General features: G+C 40.4%; 1 protein-coding gene across 1 annotated transcript in view; it reads right to left on the bottom strand.

Annotated features, from left to right (window-relative positions):
• The window catches only part of LOC142466118 (vomeronasal type-2 receptor 26-like), a 30888-nt gene extending 14562 nt beyond the window's left edge, over window positions 1-16326 (bottom strand). Inside the window, exons 1-4 of the mRNA XM_075570914.1 lie at window positions 16204-16326; window positions 14007-14840; window positions 6284-6296; window positions 1495-1636 (exon numbers count right to left, since the gene is read on the bottom strand). Of these exons, the coding sequence (XP_075427029.1) occupies window positions 1495-1636; window positions 6284-6296; window positions 14007-14840; window positions 16204-16326 (1112 nt within the window). The remainder of the gene's footprint in view (window positions 1-1494; window positions 1637-6283; window positions 6297-14006; window positions 14841-16203) is intronic.
• Between the last annotated feature and the right edge of the window lie 854 nt (window positions 16327-17180).

Raw genomic sequence — 17180 nt, 5'->3', positions numbered from 1 at the left:
TAGAGAAGACATTTGGACTGTTGAAAAGTCGGTTTAAATGTCTGGATCACTCAGGTGGTGCCCTATAGTACAGGCCTAAAAAGGTGTCTGACACAGTGATTTGTTGGTGCATTCTGCACAATGTTGCACTGCGTCATAATCTTCAAGACGACATATGGGAGGGTCTGGAGGAGGACCCTCCTGTCCATGCTGCAGGGGATCAGGAGCAAACAGCCAGTGGGGTGGAGACACGTCTGAATGTGATAAACAACTATTTTTCAGGTAAGCAACAATGTATATGTTAACATGAATATATACATTCATTCATGTTTATTACAATGACATTTTACAAATATTATTATCTTAGGATAGGGATGCCTATAAGCAACTTCTTTGCCCGAGTGTACAAACACATCTGGCTAAGGTATGTGAAGCTCAATGATCTTGTATAAAAACATGTAATAACATGAGTAACATGTGTGCATGAGAGGACTATGTTGAGCATGTACAAGTGTTATGTTAATTTTTGTGTTGTGTATGCGTTAACATTTGGTGTTTCTTAATTTTCAGTCATATTAAACGAATCATCATTGAAGACATCTCTAAAAATGTACGTACATTAAAGTTTAACATTAAATCTATTTTGTTTAACATTATGTACTCTGTGTTAATATCTAAAGAAAATGTTTGGATGAAATATTAACATATGTACCTGACAATTAGATACATTATAACGAACAGAGATAACAAAACATGTATGTCCTTTCTCTAGCAGAAATGGCTTCATTATTATTGACCGCAAAAAACAGGAGATGACGATGAACCTGGGAATAGAAGCTTATAGGTATTTACAGATTACTTGAAGTGCTTTAAATGTGCTAATTGAACATTTTTTTGCGTTGCCAAAGTCCATTAGTCTCATGTGTCCATGCTCTTTGGGGAGAGGGGGAGGAGAGGGACTTAAACTTAAACGACTCTGTGTAGAATTGTTATGGAACATATTTGTTGACGCGTATGCATGATAAGATTTTACATTAAACCCCAGCACATGCACGAATAGAACACTCTGAACGCACATGCACTACATCACACAGCACCAATTTTTAACACCATCACTTGCCTGGCACAATATGTTGAATGTTTGCCTGTATTTTGATATGCTTCTTAGTAATGCAGTTTACATGTATACATGTTGACATTAATTATTGTCACGGGAGACCAAGACTTATGCACACATTAATACCGGGATTCTGGACTGAGCACACAAGATGAGTAAAATAAATTGTAATTTATTTATTTTCAGACAAACATACAGAATCTTCACAATATACACTTAATAAAACACTGGGATGGGGGAACAAAAACTTATGTCCTTGGAACGAAACAAAGTCGCTGGACACCCCTGCACGCATGCAAGTGGATGCGCAAAAGGATCCGTGTAGCAATTCCTGGCTAGGGGCACAAGTTGCCAGCCCTCTCTCTCAGCCAAATGGACAAAGTTCATTCAGTCCTTACAGTGTTTGTTCGTGAACCCTTAGCTCTAACGAATTCCCGAAGAGGGCATCAATCTTCGTTGCAATGTAGTTTAACCCATCACACTCTGGAACCGCTGATGCTAACCTTGGATTTTTCTTCATAGTGGAATCAGGTGAATCTCCTAAGGAGAAGCAGGCATTTTTGTGGGGTTCAGGGTCCCATACCTAAGATGCATAACCAATACGCCCGTGGGAACATTTCTCCCACCTATTCCCGACATGCCAGAACTTTGCATAAATGGCAGAAGTTGCATCCTGAATCGCACGGAGCAGGCGCTAACCTCAAACCTGGGCTCCTTAGCATACCGCGGAGATTTTAAACTAGGATGGAGGGGGGAGGGGAATGAAACAGATAATGATCTAAATGGAATAGATGAGGATACAATGTGGTATGGAGGTAGAATGGGGGCAAGTGCAAGTTTGACAAGCAGTGAGACACCCATAGTAATTACAGATAATACTAGAAAACTTCTAAAGATTAAACCAAGTGGGAGCAGAAAGGAAGGAGCAGATAATAGTACAGGCTGAAAAAAACTTAAATGCATGCTTGCTAATGCATGAAGCCTGACAGATAAAATGGGAGAGCTTGAATTAATAGCTGCAAGGGAGCAGTATGATATCATAGACATTACTGAAACATGGTGGGATGAAACTCATGACTGGACTGTTAATTTAGAGGGTTATTCTCTTTTTCGGAAGGATCGAACAAATAGAAGGGGAGGTGGAGTATGTTTATATTGTAAACCGGATCTAAAACCTATTATAAGGGATGATGTTTATGAAGGGAATGATGAAAATGTAGAGACTTTGTGGATAGAAATTAGCAGTGGAGATAAACGTATAAAGAAAATGTTTGTGGGAATATGCTATAAACCACCAAAAATCTGTGAGATTGAGGAAGCTAAAATACTTTTGCAAATGGAGAAGGCATCAAAACTGGGTCATGTTTGCATAATGGGGGATTTTAATTATCCAGACATAGCCTGGGGCAATGAGATTAGCATTACAACAAAAGGAAACAGGTTTTTGGGGGTGCTTAAAGACAATTATATGACCCAAATTATTGAGGAACCAACCAGGAGAGGGGCAGTTCTGGATTTGGTCATATCAAACAATTTAGAAGTAATAACAAATATTCAAGTCCTGGAACATTTGGGTAACAGTGATCATAACATGGTCTCATTTGAAATAAATGATCAAAAAACAGATTACTTGGGTTCAACAAAGACCTTAAACTTTAGAAAGGCAGATTTTAATAAACTGAGGTCTAATCTAGTAGTAATACAATGGGATGATGTTTTTGCAGGGAAAAATGTAGAAGATAAATGGGCAGTCTTTAAAACATTTTTAGAAAAGCACACTTATCAGTGTATACCCTTGGGTAATAAGTATAAAAGAAATAACTCAAAACCAATGTGGCTAAATAAACAAGTAGAGGAGGAAAGGGACAAGAAGAGGAAGGCGTTTAGATTCTTTAAGTCAGAAGGGACAGAGACATCGTATCAGAATTATAAGGAATGTAACAAAAATTGCAAAAGGGCAATAAAATTTGCAAAAATGGATAATAAAAAAAGGATTGCAATAGAAAGTAAGGTCAACCCTAAAAAGTTCTTTAAGTACCTTAATAACAAAAAAATGAGAAAAGAAAATATAGAACCCTTTCAGTGTGAGATGGGTAGGCAGATTATTGGAGATAAGGAAAAAGATGAGGTATTAAATAAATTCTTTGCCTCTGTGTTTACCAGGGAAGAATCAAGTTCAATAGTAGTGCCGCAGGAAGAAGCCACAACCTCCATATTAATGAACAATTGGTTAACTGAGGAAGAAGTTCATAAGCGACTTGAAAAAATTAAAGTTAATAAGGCACCTGGCCCCGATGGCATACATCCAAGAGTTCTCAAGGAGTTAAGCTCAGTAATAGCAAAACCATTATATTTAATATTCAAGGACTCCATTTCCACAGGCTCAGTACCACAAGATTGGCGTAAAGCAGATGTGGTGCCTATATTTAAAAAGGGAGCTAGATCACAACCGGGAAATTACAGACCTGTAAGCCTGACTTCAATAGTAGGGAAACTACTTGAAGGTTTAATACGGGATAATATTCAGGAATACCTAATGGAAATTTTTTTTATTAGTAATAGTCAGCATGGATTTATGAAGGATAGATCTTGCCAAATTAAACTTATTTGTTTCTTTGAGGAGGTAAGTAGGAATTTAGACCAGGGTAATGCAGTTGATGTGGTCTACTTAGATTTTGCAAAGGCTTTTGATATGGTTTTACACAAGAGGTTGGTGTACAAAATAAAGAAAATTGGACTCAGTAATAATATATGCACCTGGATTGAAAACTGGTTAAAGGACAGACAACAGAGGGTTGTCATAAATGGAACTTTTTCAAGTTGGGCTAAAGTTGTCAGTGGACTACCTCAGGGATCGGTACTGGGACCCCTGCTTTTTAACTTGTTTATTAATGACCTTGAGGTTGGGATCGAGAGCAAAGTCTCCATCTTTGCTGATAATACTAAATTGTGTAAGGTACTGTAATAGAATCAGAGCAGGATGTAATTTCTCTTCAGAAGGACTTGGAGAAACTGGAAACGTGGGCAGGTAAATTGCAGATGAGGTTTAATACAGATAAATGTAATGTTATGCATTTGTGATGCAAGAATAAAAAGGCGACTTACAAATGAAATGGAGATATATTGGGGGAATTCTTAATTAGAAAATGCAGCTACTGCATGACATTGGGCACTATTGCTAAGCCTGCTGTCTACAAGCACTCCTAAATCCTTCTTCATCCTTAACGACTTTGTTCTTTTGTTGTTAAGATTTGTACTCACCAAAAATGTATTTTTATTTGATAAGAAAATCTATCATCAGATCCAGGGCACGGCCATATGCACCACATGCGCTCCCACCTTCGCCAATCTATATCTGGGCTGGTGGGAGGAGGCTGTGGTGTTCGTGGAGGCCAACGCTAAGTATACGGATCATATTGATCTCAGGATCAGATTCATTGATGACGTGCTGATGCTCTGGTCAGGCACTGAGGAACTATTGAGAAGTTTTATTGACACACTTAACAACAACCCCTTTAACCTTAGACTCACGTTTGAGGTCCATTGGTCCAAAATCAATTTCCTTGACATCACGGTCCATAGGAAGGCTGATGGTAAACTACTGCACCGACACACTTTATTCGAGCAAATACCCAGTATGTACCTGGCAGATACCTGGAATGCGCCGCTCCTCACCTCTGACAAGCCCCGTTGCGTTTGCCTTCCCAGCCTGGGTTCATGCCTGGCTGACGGGCGGCTGATCTGTTAAATGATAATGATTAGGATTTAATAGGCTGCAATGCTTCGCGTGTCTACCAGATGGCATAAATTCATGAATTGTAATGCAGTATATATATATATACTGTGCAGTATTGCAGCCAGCGGGAATAAAATGCTTCAATCCCTGCCTGGAAAATACCTCAATGCACTCGGGCAGAAAACAGTCACAAACCTCAATACACCCGGGTATACCCGAATTCGTGGGACTAGCCGAGCTCGAATAAAGTGTGTCGCCAGTGTAACTACCACGATTTATCGCAAATCAACATCCACCAATAGCCTGGTCATGGCAGATAGTCACCATCCATCCTACATGATTAACAGCATTGCCCTGGGGCAGTTTTTGCATCTCAGACGTAATTGCTCAGAGATCAGTGAGTTTAGGATACAGGCCAAGGACATGATGAGTTGATTTGTCGAAAGGGGGTATAGGAAGAAAATCATCAAGCAAGCCTTCCATCGAGCCCTACATACCCCAAGACCATCACTCCTCACTGATCATGCTAAAACTAATGAAACCAACTCAGGTGTGATACGCTTCATAGGCACTTACAGCAATCAGTGGTCTACGCTACCCCACATCCTCAGTAAACATTGGCATCTATTGCTGGAGGATCATGATTTTTCGCATGTTTTAAATTCTACACCCACGGTGGTATGCCGCCGTGCAAAAGCCTGAAGGACAGACTGTTCCACAGCCATTACCAGACTCAACCAGCTAGGACATAGCTGGGACCAAAACCCCGTGGCACTTATACGTGTGGCCGCTGTAAGGCATGTCCATTTATTAGGCTTGGCAAGGAGTTTATGGACTCGGAGTCTAAGATCACTTACCAGGTCAATTCCTTCATCAACTGCCTCACCACTGGGGTAGTGTACTTGATTACTTGCAAGTGCGGTATGCAATATGCAGGTGAGACTCATAGGGCCTTCAAAGTGCATTTACTTGAGCATTTGTGCTCAATCTATAACCTACAAGATACACCTGTCGCGAGACATGTCAACGGTACACACAAAGGAGATGCAACTACCCTATGTTTTATGGGTATTGCACATGTCCCTTGGGGCCCACGCAAGAGCAAATAGGACTGTAAATTGCTGAAATGCGAATGCAAATGGATTCACACATTGAACACTTTATCTCCTCATGGTCTTAATGAGGGTTTTCTTTTTTCATCATTTCTTTAAGTCCACATTTTTTTCATGGTATAACATTAATTTGGTTTATTGTACTCAATAAGGTTCTGTGTATCAATATGAGCTTAGTGGGATCCAGGTATACAGTATTGTTAAGATTGAGATAATGTGTGTGGCTATCATCACCTCCATTTTGGCCTAACCGCCATTTTGAGTGTTTGCTTGTATGTAAGCTTATTTGTTCCTGTGAATCTTTGATTCTGCAGAGTATCGGTCCTGGATGTAACTCACCCTTGTGTAATTCCTACAAGGCATGCACAAATTGAAATAGCATTCGTAAGAGGTTTTTCCTGCCTTAGATAATTCTGCTGACCTTGGGTTCTGTTATCTGACAGCTACAGTACACACACAGGGCTGGACACAGTAACTCCCTTATGTCACAAGGTTAAGGGCGGCCCATATTATGGTGATAAGAGGATAATAATATAGCAATGTAAAGCATACACAGGCGGCACACTTTATTCGACTGCGGCTCATTCCGCAAGCCGGGATATGTCCCGGCTTGCGAGCCGCAGCCCCTCGGCGTGCCGTGCATCACCGATGCGCGGTCACGCATCATAGGGTGCCTGTGCCGCCTGTACGCGTGCCCAGGGCTCCCCGAGGGAGCCCTGGTGTCCGCGGATGTGGGGGACGGCGGTGGGACGTTCCGGGGGACCCGGCGGACCCGGAGAGGAGAGGGGGAAGCCCCGATATGCGGGCCTCTCCTCCGAGGCTTCGGCGCGCGCCCGAGACATCCCGGCGCGCGCCAGGTTACTGTCGCGGCCGAGACCGTGCAAATGCTCGAATAAACTCGGCCGCGACAGTATTTATATATCAATATGTATTTTTGTATAAGTCATCATATATTATTTATCTCTAAGCCAGCACCCTTAAGGGGCGTATTACTAATTTTTAAATGTATAAAAATGTGATACCAAGCAATATGTTGGCAGAGGCCTGAGTTCCTTGTTGGAATTCTTTTCTCTCAATTGTGCCTTGGTACAGATAAACTCATCTTGTTACTTTTTGAACCCTTGACTCATTGATTTTATTTCTACGCTTTGACAGTATGCTATTAACTATTAGAAGGATCCGTTTTGACTTTAATTAGGCGGTTCCGACAGTGTAGCACATTTCTACATCATTATACCTGTTACCCACTGGCCTATTCCATTACGTATTCATGGTGAATAAATAATATATTTTTACAGTATCATCTATATTGACATTTGTGTTCCTCGCAGCCTACTATAATATTACATCATATTATCTCCTTGTACTTGTTGACATGTCTCTGACTTTTGCTAGCTCCTCCTACCCCTATGTGTAATTTTGCAGTGCTGGTACTGTTTCTTTCTTTTGTGCTACATGGTAGCCTACAGCTGTTCAGCTATCATTACTTTGTGAGTTGGGAAGCATACCCCTCCCCTCCACACACACCCACGCAACTATTGGTTGCTGACACCCCAGTTAAACTTGCCCTCCGGGCATTTAAACTCCCACATACCATCTGTACATGAATCCTCCTCCCCCTGTGAAGAAGCATGTGAGACGCGCAAAACGGTTGTTGGGGCATAGTGATGTCATCACACTGACGGTCACGGCGGCCGAAACGGAGCGTACACATACAGCTATTCCTTCTAACTGGTGTTTTTGGTATCAGGCTATTGGAACATTGCTCCCATCCACTCGGCGGTCAGGTTGCATACTTCCTGCTCACCATAGTCCATGGGATGTGGCAAATTGCAGCCCTTATAACATACTGTGTACACTATATTTACACCAATGTCTGGTTTACACTATATGTGGTTATGTACTTTACCATTCTTTGCCTGATCACTGGGATATTGAATAGCATCTAGTTGTGACATACTATCACTCAGTCGCCATTGCTATCCCCTACTCTTAGCAGGATGAGATCATTTGTTATCTAGCTGTTGCTCTATTGCATGATATTGTAGTGAGGTTATAACCAAGTTATTATATTCTGGTTTCTACATTACTGCAACTCCTGTGTAGTACATTTCTAGTAATATACCAGTACTTATTTCCACTATATCTCCGTTTCGCCCCTAAGGGGACCTTTTTAAATTTAAATTGATATTATAGTTGTCATTTTACATTTTTCATCTGGTTTTATTTTGTATTAAAGGTTACATAATTTTTGTCGTGTTATATTTGGGGTTGTGGGACCTTACAATTGGTCTGTTTCTACTTTGGAATTTGTGGTATCAGTTATTTAACTGTTACTTTATGTACAATATACTATTCTATACCTAGAGTGCAACATTAAGGGAGTTTTAGTGACCCCTTGTGCACCAGTTATTGTTTTTCTCTTATGTCTGGTGAGCAAGGTGCTTTTGTGTGATCTTTATCCCTACTTCAGCACAGCTGGCTCAATTAGTGGCTCAGTATGACTGACTCACTAATTGAGCCAGCTGTGCTCAAGTAGGGAAATCCTGAAAATCTGGCCTGTTTGCGGCCCTTGAGGCACTGCTGGTGAATTTAGAGAAGGGAACATCAATTTGAATTTGCTTACAGGAAACCTTTCTAAACTTTTAAACCGAATGCCATTAGTAAATGAGTTTCCAGTAGGTGGATTTTACATAAATTACACTGGGAACAACAATAAATTTATGGGTCATGTGCCTCCACCAACTAATGAAATCTGTGTAAAAATGTATTTACAGCCCGGAGCAAAAAATTTACAGGGAGGATGTAGCCTTAATTTTACAGTTTTAATTAGTATATTAAAAAATGCTTGCAAAGATTCTTCTTTACCCTGCGGACTCTATTGGCTCTGTGGTAGCAAGGTCCCCTTATTTCACTTCACTTACATGTGAGTATCTGTACTGGTATATACCAGTTTTTAATTGCACTATGTTATATAAGCATATGCTTTGATATTTTAACCCCTTCTGGGCTTATTTCACATAACACTAGTATGCATTTTGCGTAGGGACCTGCTAATGAGATTTACCTTGACGTGTTTAGCAGGCTTGGCATTATTTGATCAAAGGATGTATACCAAAAGTCTCCTTTTTTCTTATAGGTATTTACACCATACATATATTTATATTAACCATTGATTGCTATCCCAAAGGGAGAAGCGCAGGGATTCACTTTCTGTTTTGCACATTTGTATGGCCATTTCCTTCACTAGCTGCATGCTCTTTACATGGAGAAGCGCAGTGATTATATATTTGTCCTCCACCAACTAATGAAATCTGTGTAAAAATGTATTTACAGCCCAGAGCAAAAAATTTACAGGGAGGATGTAGCCTTAATTTTACAGTTTTAATTAGTATATTAAAAAATGCTTGCAAAGATTTTTCTTTACCCTGCGGACTCTATTGGCTCTGTGGTAGGTGGGCCTATAGAGTCTTGCAAAGTGGATGGACAGGCTCTTGTTACTTAGGAAAAGTGGTCCCTGCTTTCACAATCACCAAATAATTATCTACAGGCCATTTCAGAAACAAGAGAGAAACACCCAATACTTCAGGGCTGAAAAGTAGTTTATGGAAAGAAGAGTTTTGTGCTATTTTATTTTCAGATGTAGGGTTTGGGTTACTATATGACAGGCTCAATGCATCAGCAGATGTATTAGATGATGTTCTCAATCACACAACTACAGCCATTGCATCATTAAACCAAGAACAGGGTCTGATTAGGCATATGGTCTTACAAAACAGAATGGCTTTAGACTTTGTTTCAGCTTCAAGAGGAGGTGTATGTGCCCTAATTAAAGAACAATGCTGTGTTTTCATCCAAGATCAGAGTGGCAATTTACAGCATGAACTAGATGAAATAGAAGAGATTCAAGAAAGACTTAGAAAGGGAAGTGATAGAATGGGATCATTTGGGACTAGGCGGATGGCTTGGATCACTGGAAGCGAAACTGATGAATGCTTTGTAGTGTGTGTTAATGGTACTTGTTATCATATATGTGTGTGTCACATGTTGCAAAGATATGATCCACAAAGGTGCTACCCCCTCTTCCAATCTTATGCTACTCTTTGCAGATACTAGAAACAGCAGTCCCCTGAAGAAAGAAGATGCCAATCACAATGATCTAAATGGCTTGTGCGTCATTACATATGCGTATAAGATAAACAAAATATGAATATGAGAACATTAGTTTAATAACAGAAATTTGCAAAAATTAATTGAGTCCGCTAAAAAATAATTATGCAAGCTCGCAACCTTTATTATATATACGCAACTTTTCAGTTTCTCCTGTGTTTATGGATTTCTTACAGGGGTACATTTGACCGTGAGACCCTCCCTCTGTATTTCTACCACTTTAAATGTGAGAAATGACTGTTATCTTTATTTCAGTTTCACAACGGCTTATCTCCGTCTCAAGGTTTGCAGCTAGCTAGATGGCTTAATATAAACAAAATGTTCTGAGAGCAAGAGGAAGAAAACATCTTTCTTTCAAACTCAAACTTCCATGCAGACAAACATTAAGTTGGATGACACACAGAAATGAGAATACAGACAGGGACAAAATGCCTGCCAAGATCAGGCAACCAAGATGGATGCTGAGCAAAATGGCTGCTTAGTGCTTTTTACGTCAGACCCCCCTCCTTATATCACATTCTCAACTTTCTCTGTATCCATCTTTCCTGATGACACTAAATTGTGTAAGGTACTATAGTAGAATCAAAACACTATGTAATTTCTCTCTACAAAGACTTGGATAGACTGTTAACTTGGGCAGGTAAAATGGCAGATAAGTTTTAATACAGATAAATGTAAGGTTCTAATAAACACTCAACTTACAATTTAAATGGGGATACATTAGGAGAGTCCTTGATGGTGATGGATTTAGGAATGTTTGTAGACAGCAGACTTAGCAATAGTGCCCAAAGTTATGCAGTAGCTGCAAAGGCAAACAAGATATGTTGCAATGGGTGGAAGGGAAGTAAACATAATTATGCACCTTTATAAAGCATTAGTAAGGCCACACCTTGAATAGGGAGTACACTTTTGGGCACCACTCCTTAGAAGAGACATTATGGAACTAAAGAAAGTGCAAAGAAGTGCCACCAAATGAATAAAGGGGATGGATAATCTGATTTATGCTATGAAGACAGGCTAGCGAATTTAGATTTGTTTACATTAGGATAGAGTAGTGTAAGAGGGCATATGATAACTATATATAAATATAATTGGGGACAATAGAAGGAGCTTTCAAAATAACTATTTATCCCAAAGACAGTACAAAGGACTCGGAGGCATCCCTTTAGTTTGGAGAAAGGAGATTTCACCAGCAACAAAGGAAAGGGTTCTTTACAGTAAGGGCAGTTACAGTGTGGAATTCATTACCCATGGAGACTGTGATGGCAGATACAATAGATTTGTTCAAAAAAAGTTTGGACATATTTTTAGAAAGGAAAGGTATACAGGGATAGACCAAATAAGTAAACATGGGAAATATGCTGATCCTGGGAGTAATCTGATTGCCAATATTTGGAGTCAGGAAGGAATTTATTTTTCACCTTATGAGATATCATTAGATGATATGTCCCTGGTTTTTTATTTGCCTTCTTCTGGATCAATATACTGTAAGTACGGATATAGGATAAAGTATCTGTCATCTAAATGTAGCACGTAAAAGACGTATGTCTTTTTTCAACCTCTTCTACTATGTAACTATGTATTACAAATGGGGTGTGCGGAATATTCCTTCCTATTATTTAATGTGTAATGATAGGCAGTACAAATGGTTATACATTCAAAGGGCCTCATGCAGTAAGCGTTCATAAGCCACTTATTGACCACTTATCAGCCAAAATGCCTACTCTGATTCAGTAAACGTCGATAAGTGGGCGATAAATGCCTGATTTGCCAAAAAAACTTTGAACAAAACCAAATCACCGACTGAGCGGTGATAAGCCACTTATTGACGCTTTTCAGAATGTTCATCAACTCGTGCAATTCTAGTAGTAACGAGTAGGTTATCGATGCCTAGCGCCGCTCTAGAATGGCGATTTTCTCCCCAAATCCAAACGCCAGGAAAAGTTGGCAAGTTGGTGGGGAGAAGCTGGCGATAAGCAGAGAGACAGGACTTAGAAAAAATCAGGCCTTTTTCCTGCATGGATGCTGTTTCATGCCTTCCTGGTGCGTGAGCTTCCTGTTTCCCCGGGAGTCGGAGGGCCAGCGCTTCTAATGGTAAGTAAAATATTGCATGTTTGTAAATGTATTTTTTTTCAGGTTTTTACATTTTTAATTTTTTGTACATTGACTGATAATGTATTAATCTGTACCACTTTAGGGTACAAATCAATACACTATTATGAATTTTTTTGGCATTTCTCACTTTGTATTGATGGTGATTTTTGCTATGTCAGTTTATTATGTGGATGTAATTGTTTGGTATTTTGATGCTTTATTTAAATTAATTGTTGGCGATTGATTTTCGCTTTTAATTAATGATGTGTTGGCTAATGCTTTAGATATTTTTTAATAATTAATTTCTTTGTAGATTAATGTTTCAATTAATTTATTGTTGTTTTATTAATTAATTGGTTTGATTGGTTACTGGTTTAATTAATTCATTGTTGATCTGGTTACTGCTTGTATTAATTGCATTAGCTGGCTAGTGTTTCTATTTAGTGATTTTTTGTTGTTGGAGTTTTGTAATGTTTTATTATTGAGTGCTGTAGAGGCTTATCATGCCCATATTATTATATGGATATGATGTACCACTATACTACTCACGGTGGGTAGTAGGCAGGGTGGGTTAACCCCTTAATTACTATAGCGGTTATTAACCGCTAAGGTGATTAAGGGGTTAGGGGCCATTAGAATGTACATATTATATATGTATGCATTCTGGCAACGTAGAACAGGGACCTTTAGTATCCTGATGAGGATGCCCTTCATATTACTGTGTTAAGTAGAACTGTATTTTATTTAGTGTATTTATGCTGGTTAATGTTGTGTTTAATAATGGGCAAATAATCTATTATCCATATCTGGATAATAGTTATTTTCCCCATTACTGTACTGTATGTATGTGGTGGTGGTTGAGGTGGTGGTGGTGGTGGTGGGGGGGGGGGGCGTGGGGGGTATTGATTTATTTAATGTAGGCCCATGTTTTATTTGTTGACATATAGGGTTGGTACCTTTGGTCTGCGGGGACCTATGGAGACCACCAGAGGACCCCCGGACGCCCCCAGAGACTAATGGCCCATCGGATTAACAGAGCAAGGTTCCCAGGGACTGCCAGGGACCCCCACAGAAAATCCAATGGGCCATTAGTCTGTCTGCAGCATGATCCTAGCATGTACCTGGGTCTTGTTGGTGATTGCCCCAGATTTGTTTTAGAATAATCGTTGGCACTACAGTAGATGTGCAGGGGGTTTCCGGAGTAGAACCACGGACCCCCTGCTTCCCGAGATACTGGCCACGTTATGGGGTGCCGGTATCTCCTATGCATTGGATTCCCACGTCACGTCACCGGGACATTTAAATGCATAGGAGATACCAGCACTCCCTAACAGGGTCTGTATCTCGGGAAGCAGGGGGTCCCCGGACCTCCAACCAACGTGGTTCTGCTCCAGAGAACCCCAGCTCATCTACACTTGGAAGAAAATGTATACTAAAAATCATAAATTTCGGTTGAGATTTTCTCACGGAGAGGCGATCCTATCGCCGGCGGCAACTCGCCGGTTTTGGAAATTTTCCTGTGAGAGGTAATGAAGCTTTTCGGAATACTGTGATACCAACGCTCCAAAAAACGGCGATATAAATGGCCGGGCGATATTTATTTTTAACCTTTACGGCATAGGCCCCTGAGACTTAAAGCTACATACTTGATACTTTCATATAAAACAGACATTAAAGGAAGTTCAGCTCTTAGCTACTTGTTATGTTTAATAATGTTAATATTTTGAGTAAAGCAGAATGTGTCACAGGAGCGCAACCAAAGGGTTTGCTGGGAAGTGTCTGCAATTTGTATATTTACCTGCTGTTTGTATTCATAGTTTTGTTGATGCTTTTTAGCAGGATTCCTAGAGAAGGATAAGTGCATTTTGTGCAGAGCATGAACCATGGCATACACTGCCACGTACACATGGTAAGTGGTTCCAAATCTATGAGTATTGTACACATGATTGCCAGTATCAGTAAGACGTTCCTTCCCGGTGCAGTTGTAGAGATGGACATTGTAAACACTTTCAATGAGCCTGTTCCTATCTTGATTTGATGATAAACATTTCAAATACATTGTCCACATATGTTCAAGTAACTGGTCATGTGGGCGACTTACAGGGTTAACGTTCTCTAAGAAGTTCTTCATGCCTGGGATAATTTTCCTGGGATGTGTAAATGACAGACTGCCATTAAATGGTGTTATGGAGATATTGTTATTATCTCTGTGAAACGTCCAAGTAGCAGGAACAATAAGAGTCTTTTCGGTAATGGCGGCACACTCTTTTCCTACGGAATAAATACAGGACAAGGAAACTGCGCCACAAAGTACAACAACCTGGGAGGTTGAGGTTTGGAGAATTGCAGTGTTTCTAGCATTAAGCTCTCTTCTATTTGTGCTTTGGAGACGAACTATCTTCAGGATGAACTCAATGCAGATGCCATGATTGGTGGCCTCTTTTTCCAGCTCCTGACTCTGTGTTTCTCCATCCTCATCATCCGATGCAATAATTCCAACCCAGGTCCAGCCAAAATGTCTCAGTAACTTGGAAATTGCTTTGTATTGGATCTGGTCATTTTGATGGGTTTGGAAAAAGGATGGGTAGAAAAGTTTGTTGCCTAGAAGATGGTCTGTTGCACCATAGCTGATCTAAAAAAAAATTAAAATGCATCAGTAAGCAGAGATGCTAATAACCATCTCAGCTAGTTTGCAGTCACAGTCTATACAGCTGCATGTGCTTAATTTTAACAGTAAAGTAACTCTGAACTAAGAATTTTCTAAACTGGCATCAAGGCCAAAGACAAAGGTCTGGAGGAGGGGTGACCAACTCCAGTCCTTAAGGCAGGTCAGGTTACTCAGTTACTGCATTGACTGAATGGGGACAGTTGCTTGGTGGAAATGCATCCTCTCCCTTCTATCCATCACAGTCATTGCCTGGGCCACTGATTGAGCTACCTGTGCTAAAGCCGGAATATCCTTTAAACCTGACCTGGCTGGTGGCCCTTGAGGATGGAAGTCGGCCACCCCTGGTCTAGATACTGTAAAAGATACTACGCTCTAGCACACCTCATTCATTCATTCATTCATTCATTCATATACATAGGAGTAAAATGTAGCACCCATTGTAAATCTGGGCCAAATACTGTATTCCTGGCACAAGAACTGGTTTTATAACAATAAGAAGAAAAAGGAATGGAAACATGACAACAGTAACACATATTTAATAACAGTTTGTAGGACTTAGTGTGACGTGAGGGGGTAACCAGGCTCTTAATAAAGGTTAAGCCAATTTTTGGATGCCCCTGATCCAAAATAAGGGTTCAAGAAGAGTCAGCTATTGAGCCCATTAGCGTTATATGCATAACCTGTAATTTGCGGTAATAAATAATTGTTATCTTTTTGCCTTTTCAGGGATGCCAGCGAGCGGGTATTGCTAGGGCATGAGTTTCAAGGGGGGTTTTGAGGAGAAATTGTTGTCAGAATGTGCCTAGGTAGTTGGGGTCCAGAGTTGTCGCTTCCCCTAAAAATGTATCCAGGAATCATGCCTGATTCTCGTATATATGTAGGCACATTGTCCCGCAATATCTCCCCTTGAAAAGGTAACCGAGACTCACCACTAGGGTTCTTTTCTTCAGAACAGCTGTGACGGTGAGGGGGTAACCAGGCTCACTAATAAAGGTCAAGTCCACTTTGTTGCCCCTGATCCATGTTTTGGGGTCCAAGAGTGTTAGCTCTTGGCCTAACTGTTGTATATGTTCTGCCATGCATTGTATGTAAGATATGCGACAAGTGGATAGAAGGTTGAGGAGCGCTCAATGCCAGGTAGAATGTTAAATAACACCAAACCACCATCCAAGGAAAATGATGTCAGAATTAATAAGACGTGTAAGTAATATAGCCAGCAATTGTGGGTAAACACCCCCTGAAGAAGGGTGGTGGGAAGCAAGAAAAAGCCCCCACCATCAATCTCATTGGGGGGTATCCCTGTAGAAAAAATAAAATAATTACTCACAATTCCTGGTGTGGCTGGATGGATATGCTGCTTCCAAATGAAGTCCTTAGACTGCTTCTGACGTCTTGGTTGCTCGCACTTGCGCGGTTGCACATGCCCGGACGTCATGACATCATGACGCATGTTCTTTCGGCGTGAACGGGTAACAGGTAAGAAGGGTATTTATAAGGACTGGTTTTCATTGTATGCTTATCCTTGATAAAGAACGCTAACACGTTCGAAACGTGTTGGATTTTAATGTCTTGATGACTCAATAAATGTATACTTTTGTTACCTGGATCCTCTCTTTGCTCCTACCGGATTGTGCGCTCCTTATATCATCTGCATACCATATACTTCATTTGGAAGCAGTTAGAAAACAGAGATTAGGTAGCGCTAACTAGAAAGATAAAACAATTAATATTGTGCAACCTTAAAGGGGATAATAGTCCACATATAAGGGGCTGCCTCAAATACAATTTCTGACCCCCTGGTCAGGATGATAGCATAGAAAAAAGGATATGTATAACAAGGCGCCTGTAGTTAAAAGGATATATATCCAACCAGTAGGATAGCCAGGGATAGGCTCCAGACGTAGTGATGTGCTTAAAATAAGAGAAAAACACAATACATAGCGTGATACTGTTTGACAAAAAAGGGGGGGGACTACATGCAAACACACAGATATATAACTAATAAGTATCAGCTGAGATACCAGGTGATTGTAAATTTAAAACTCTTAATATACATATAATGATATACAGGACATATAGAAAATAAAAAACTGGGTAAAAGGACAATGAAATGCCGATTGGACACACTGCCGCAATGGGTGAACTGCCCACTCACCGGACGGCAGATGTAAACAGGCGGTGGATAAATCTGAGAGTATCCCCTCTCTGCTGCTCAGACAGCTACTGCAACCGATCCGGTCTGTAGATAGAGCGTAGCACACGCCCGCCGGCGTGTGTGACTGGAGCTTCTCTCAGCTGGCGGTG

The sequence above is a fragment of the Ascaphus truei genome, chromosome 1, assembly GCF_040206685.1.
Source record: "Ascaphus truei isolate aAscTru1 chromosome 1, aAscTru1.hap1, whole genome shotgun sequence".
In the NCBI taxonomy this organism is placed as follows: domain Eukaryota; kingdom Metazoa; phylum Chordata; class Amphibia; order Anura; family Ascaphidae; genus Ascaphus; species Ascaphus truei.
The sequence above is the reverse complement of the archived record's forward strand: the minus strand, read 5'-3'. Positions and strand labels throughout refer to the sequence as shown.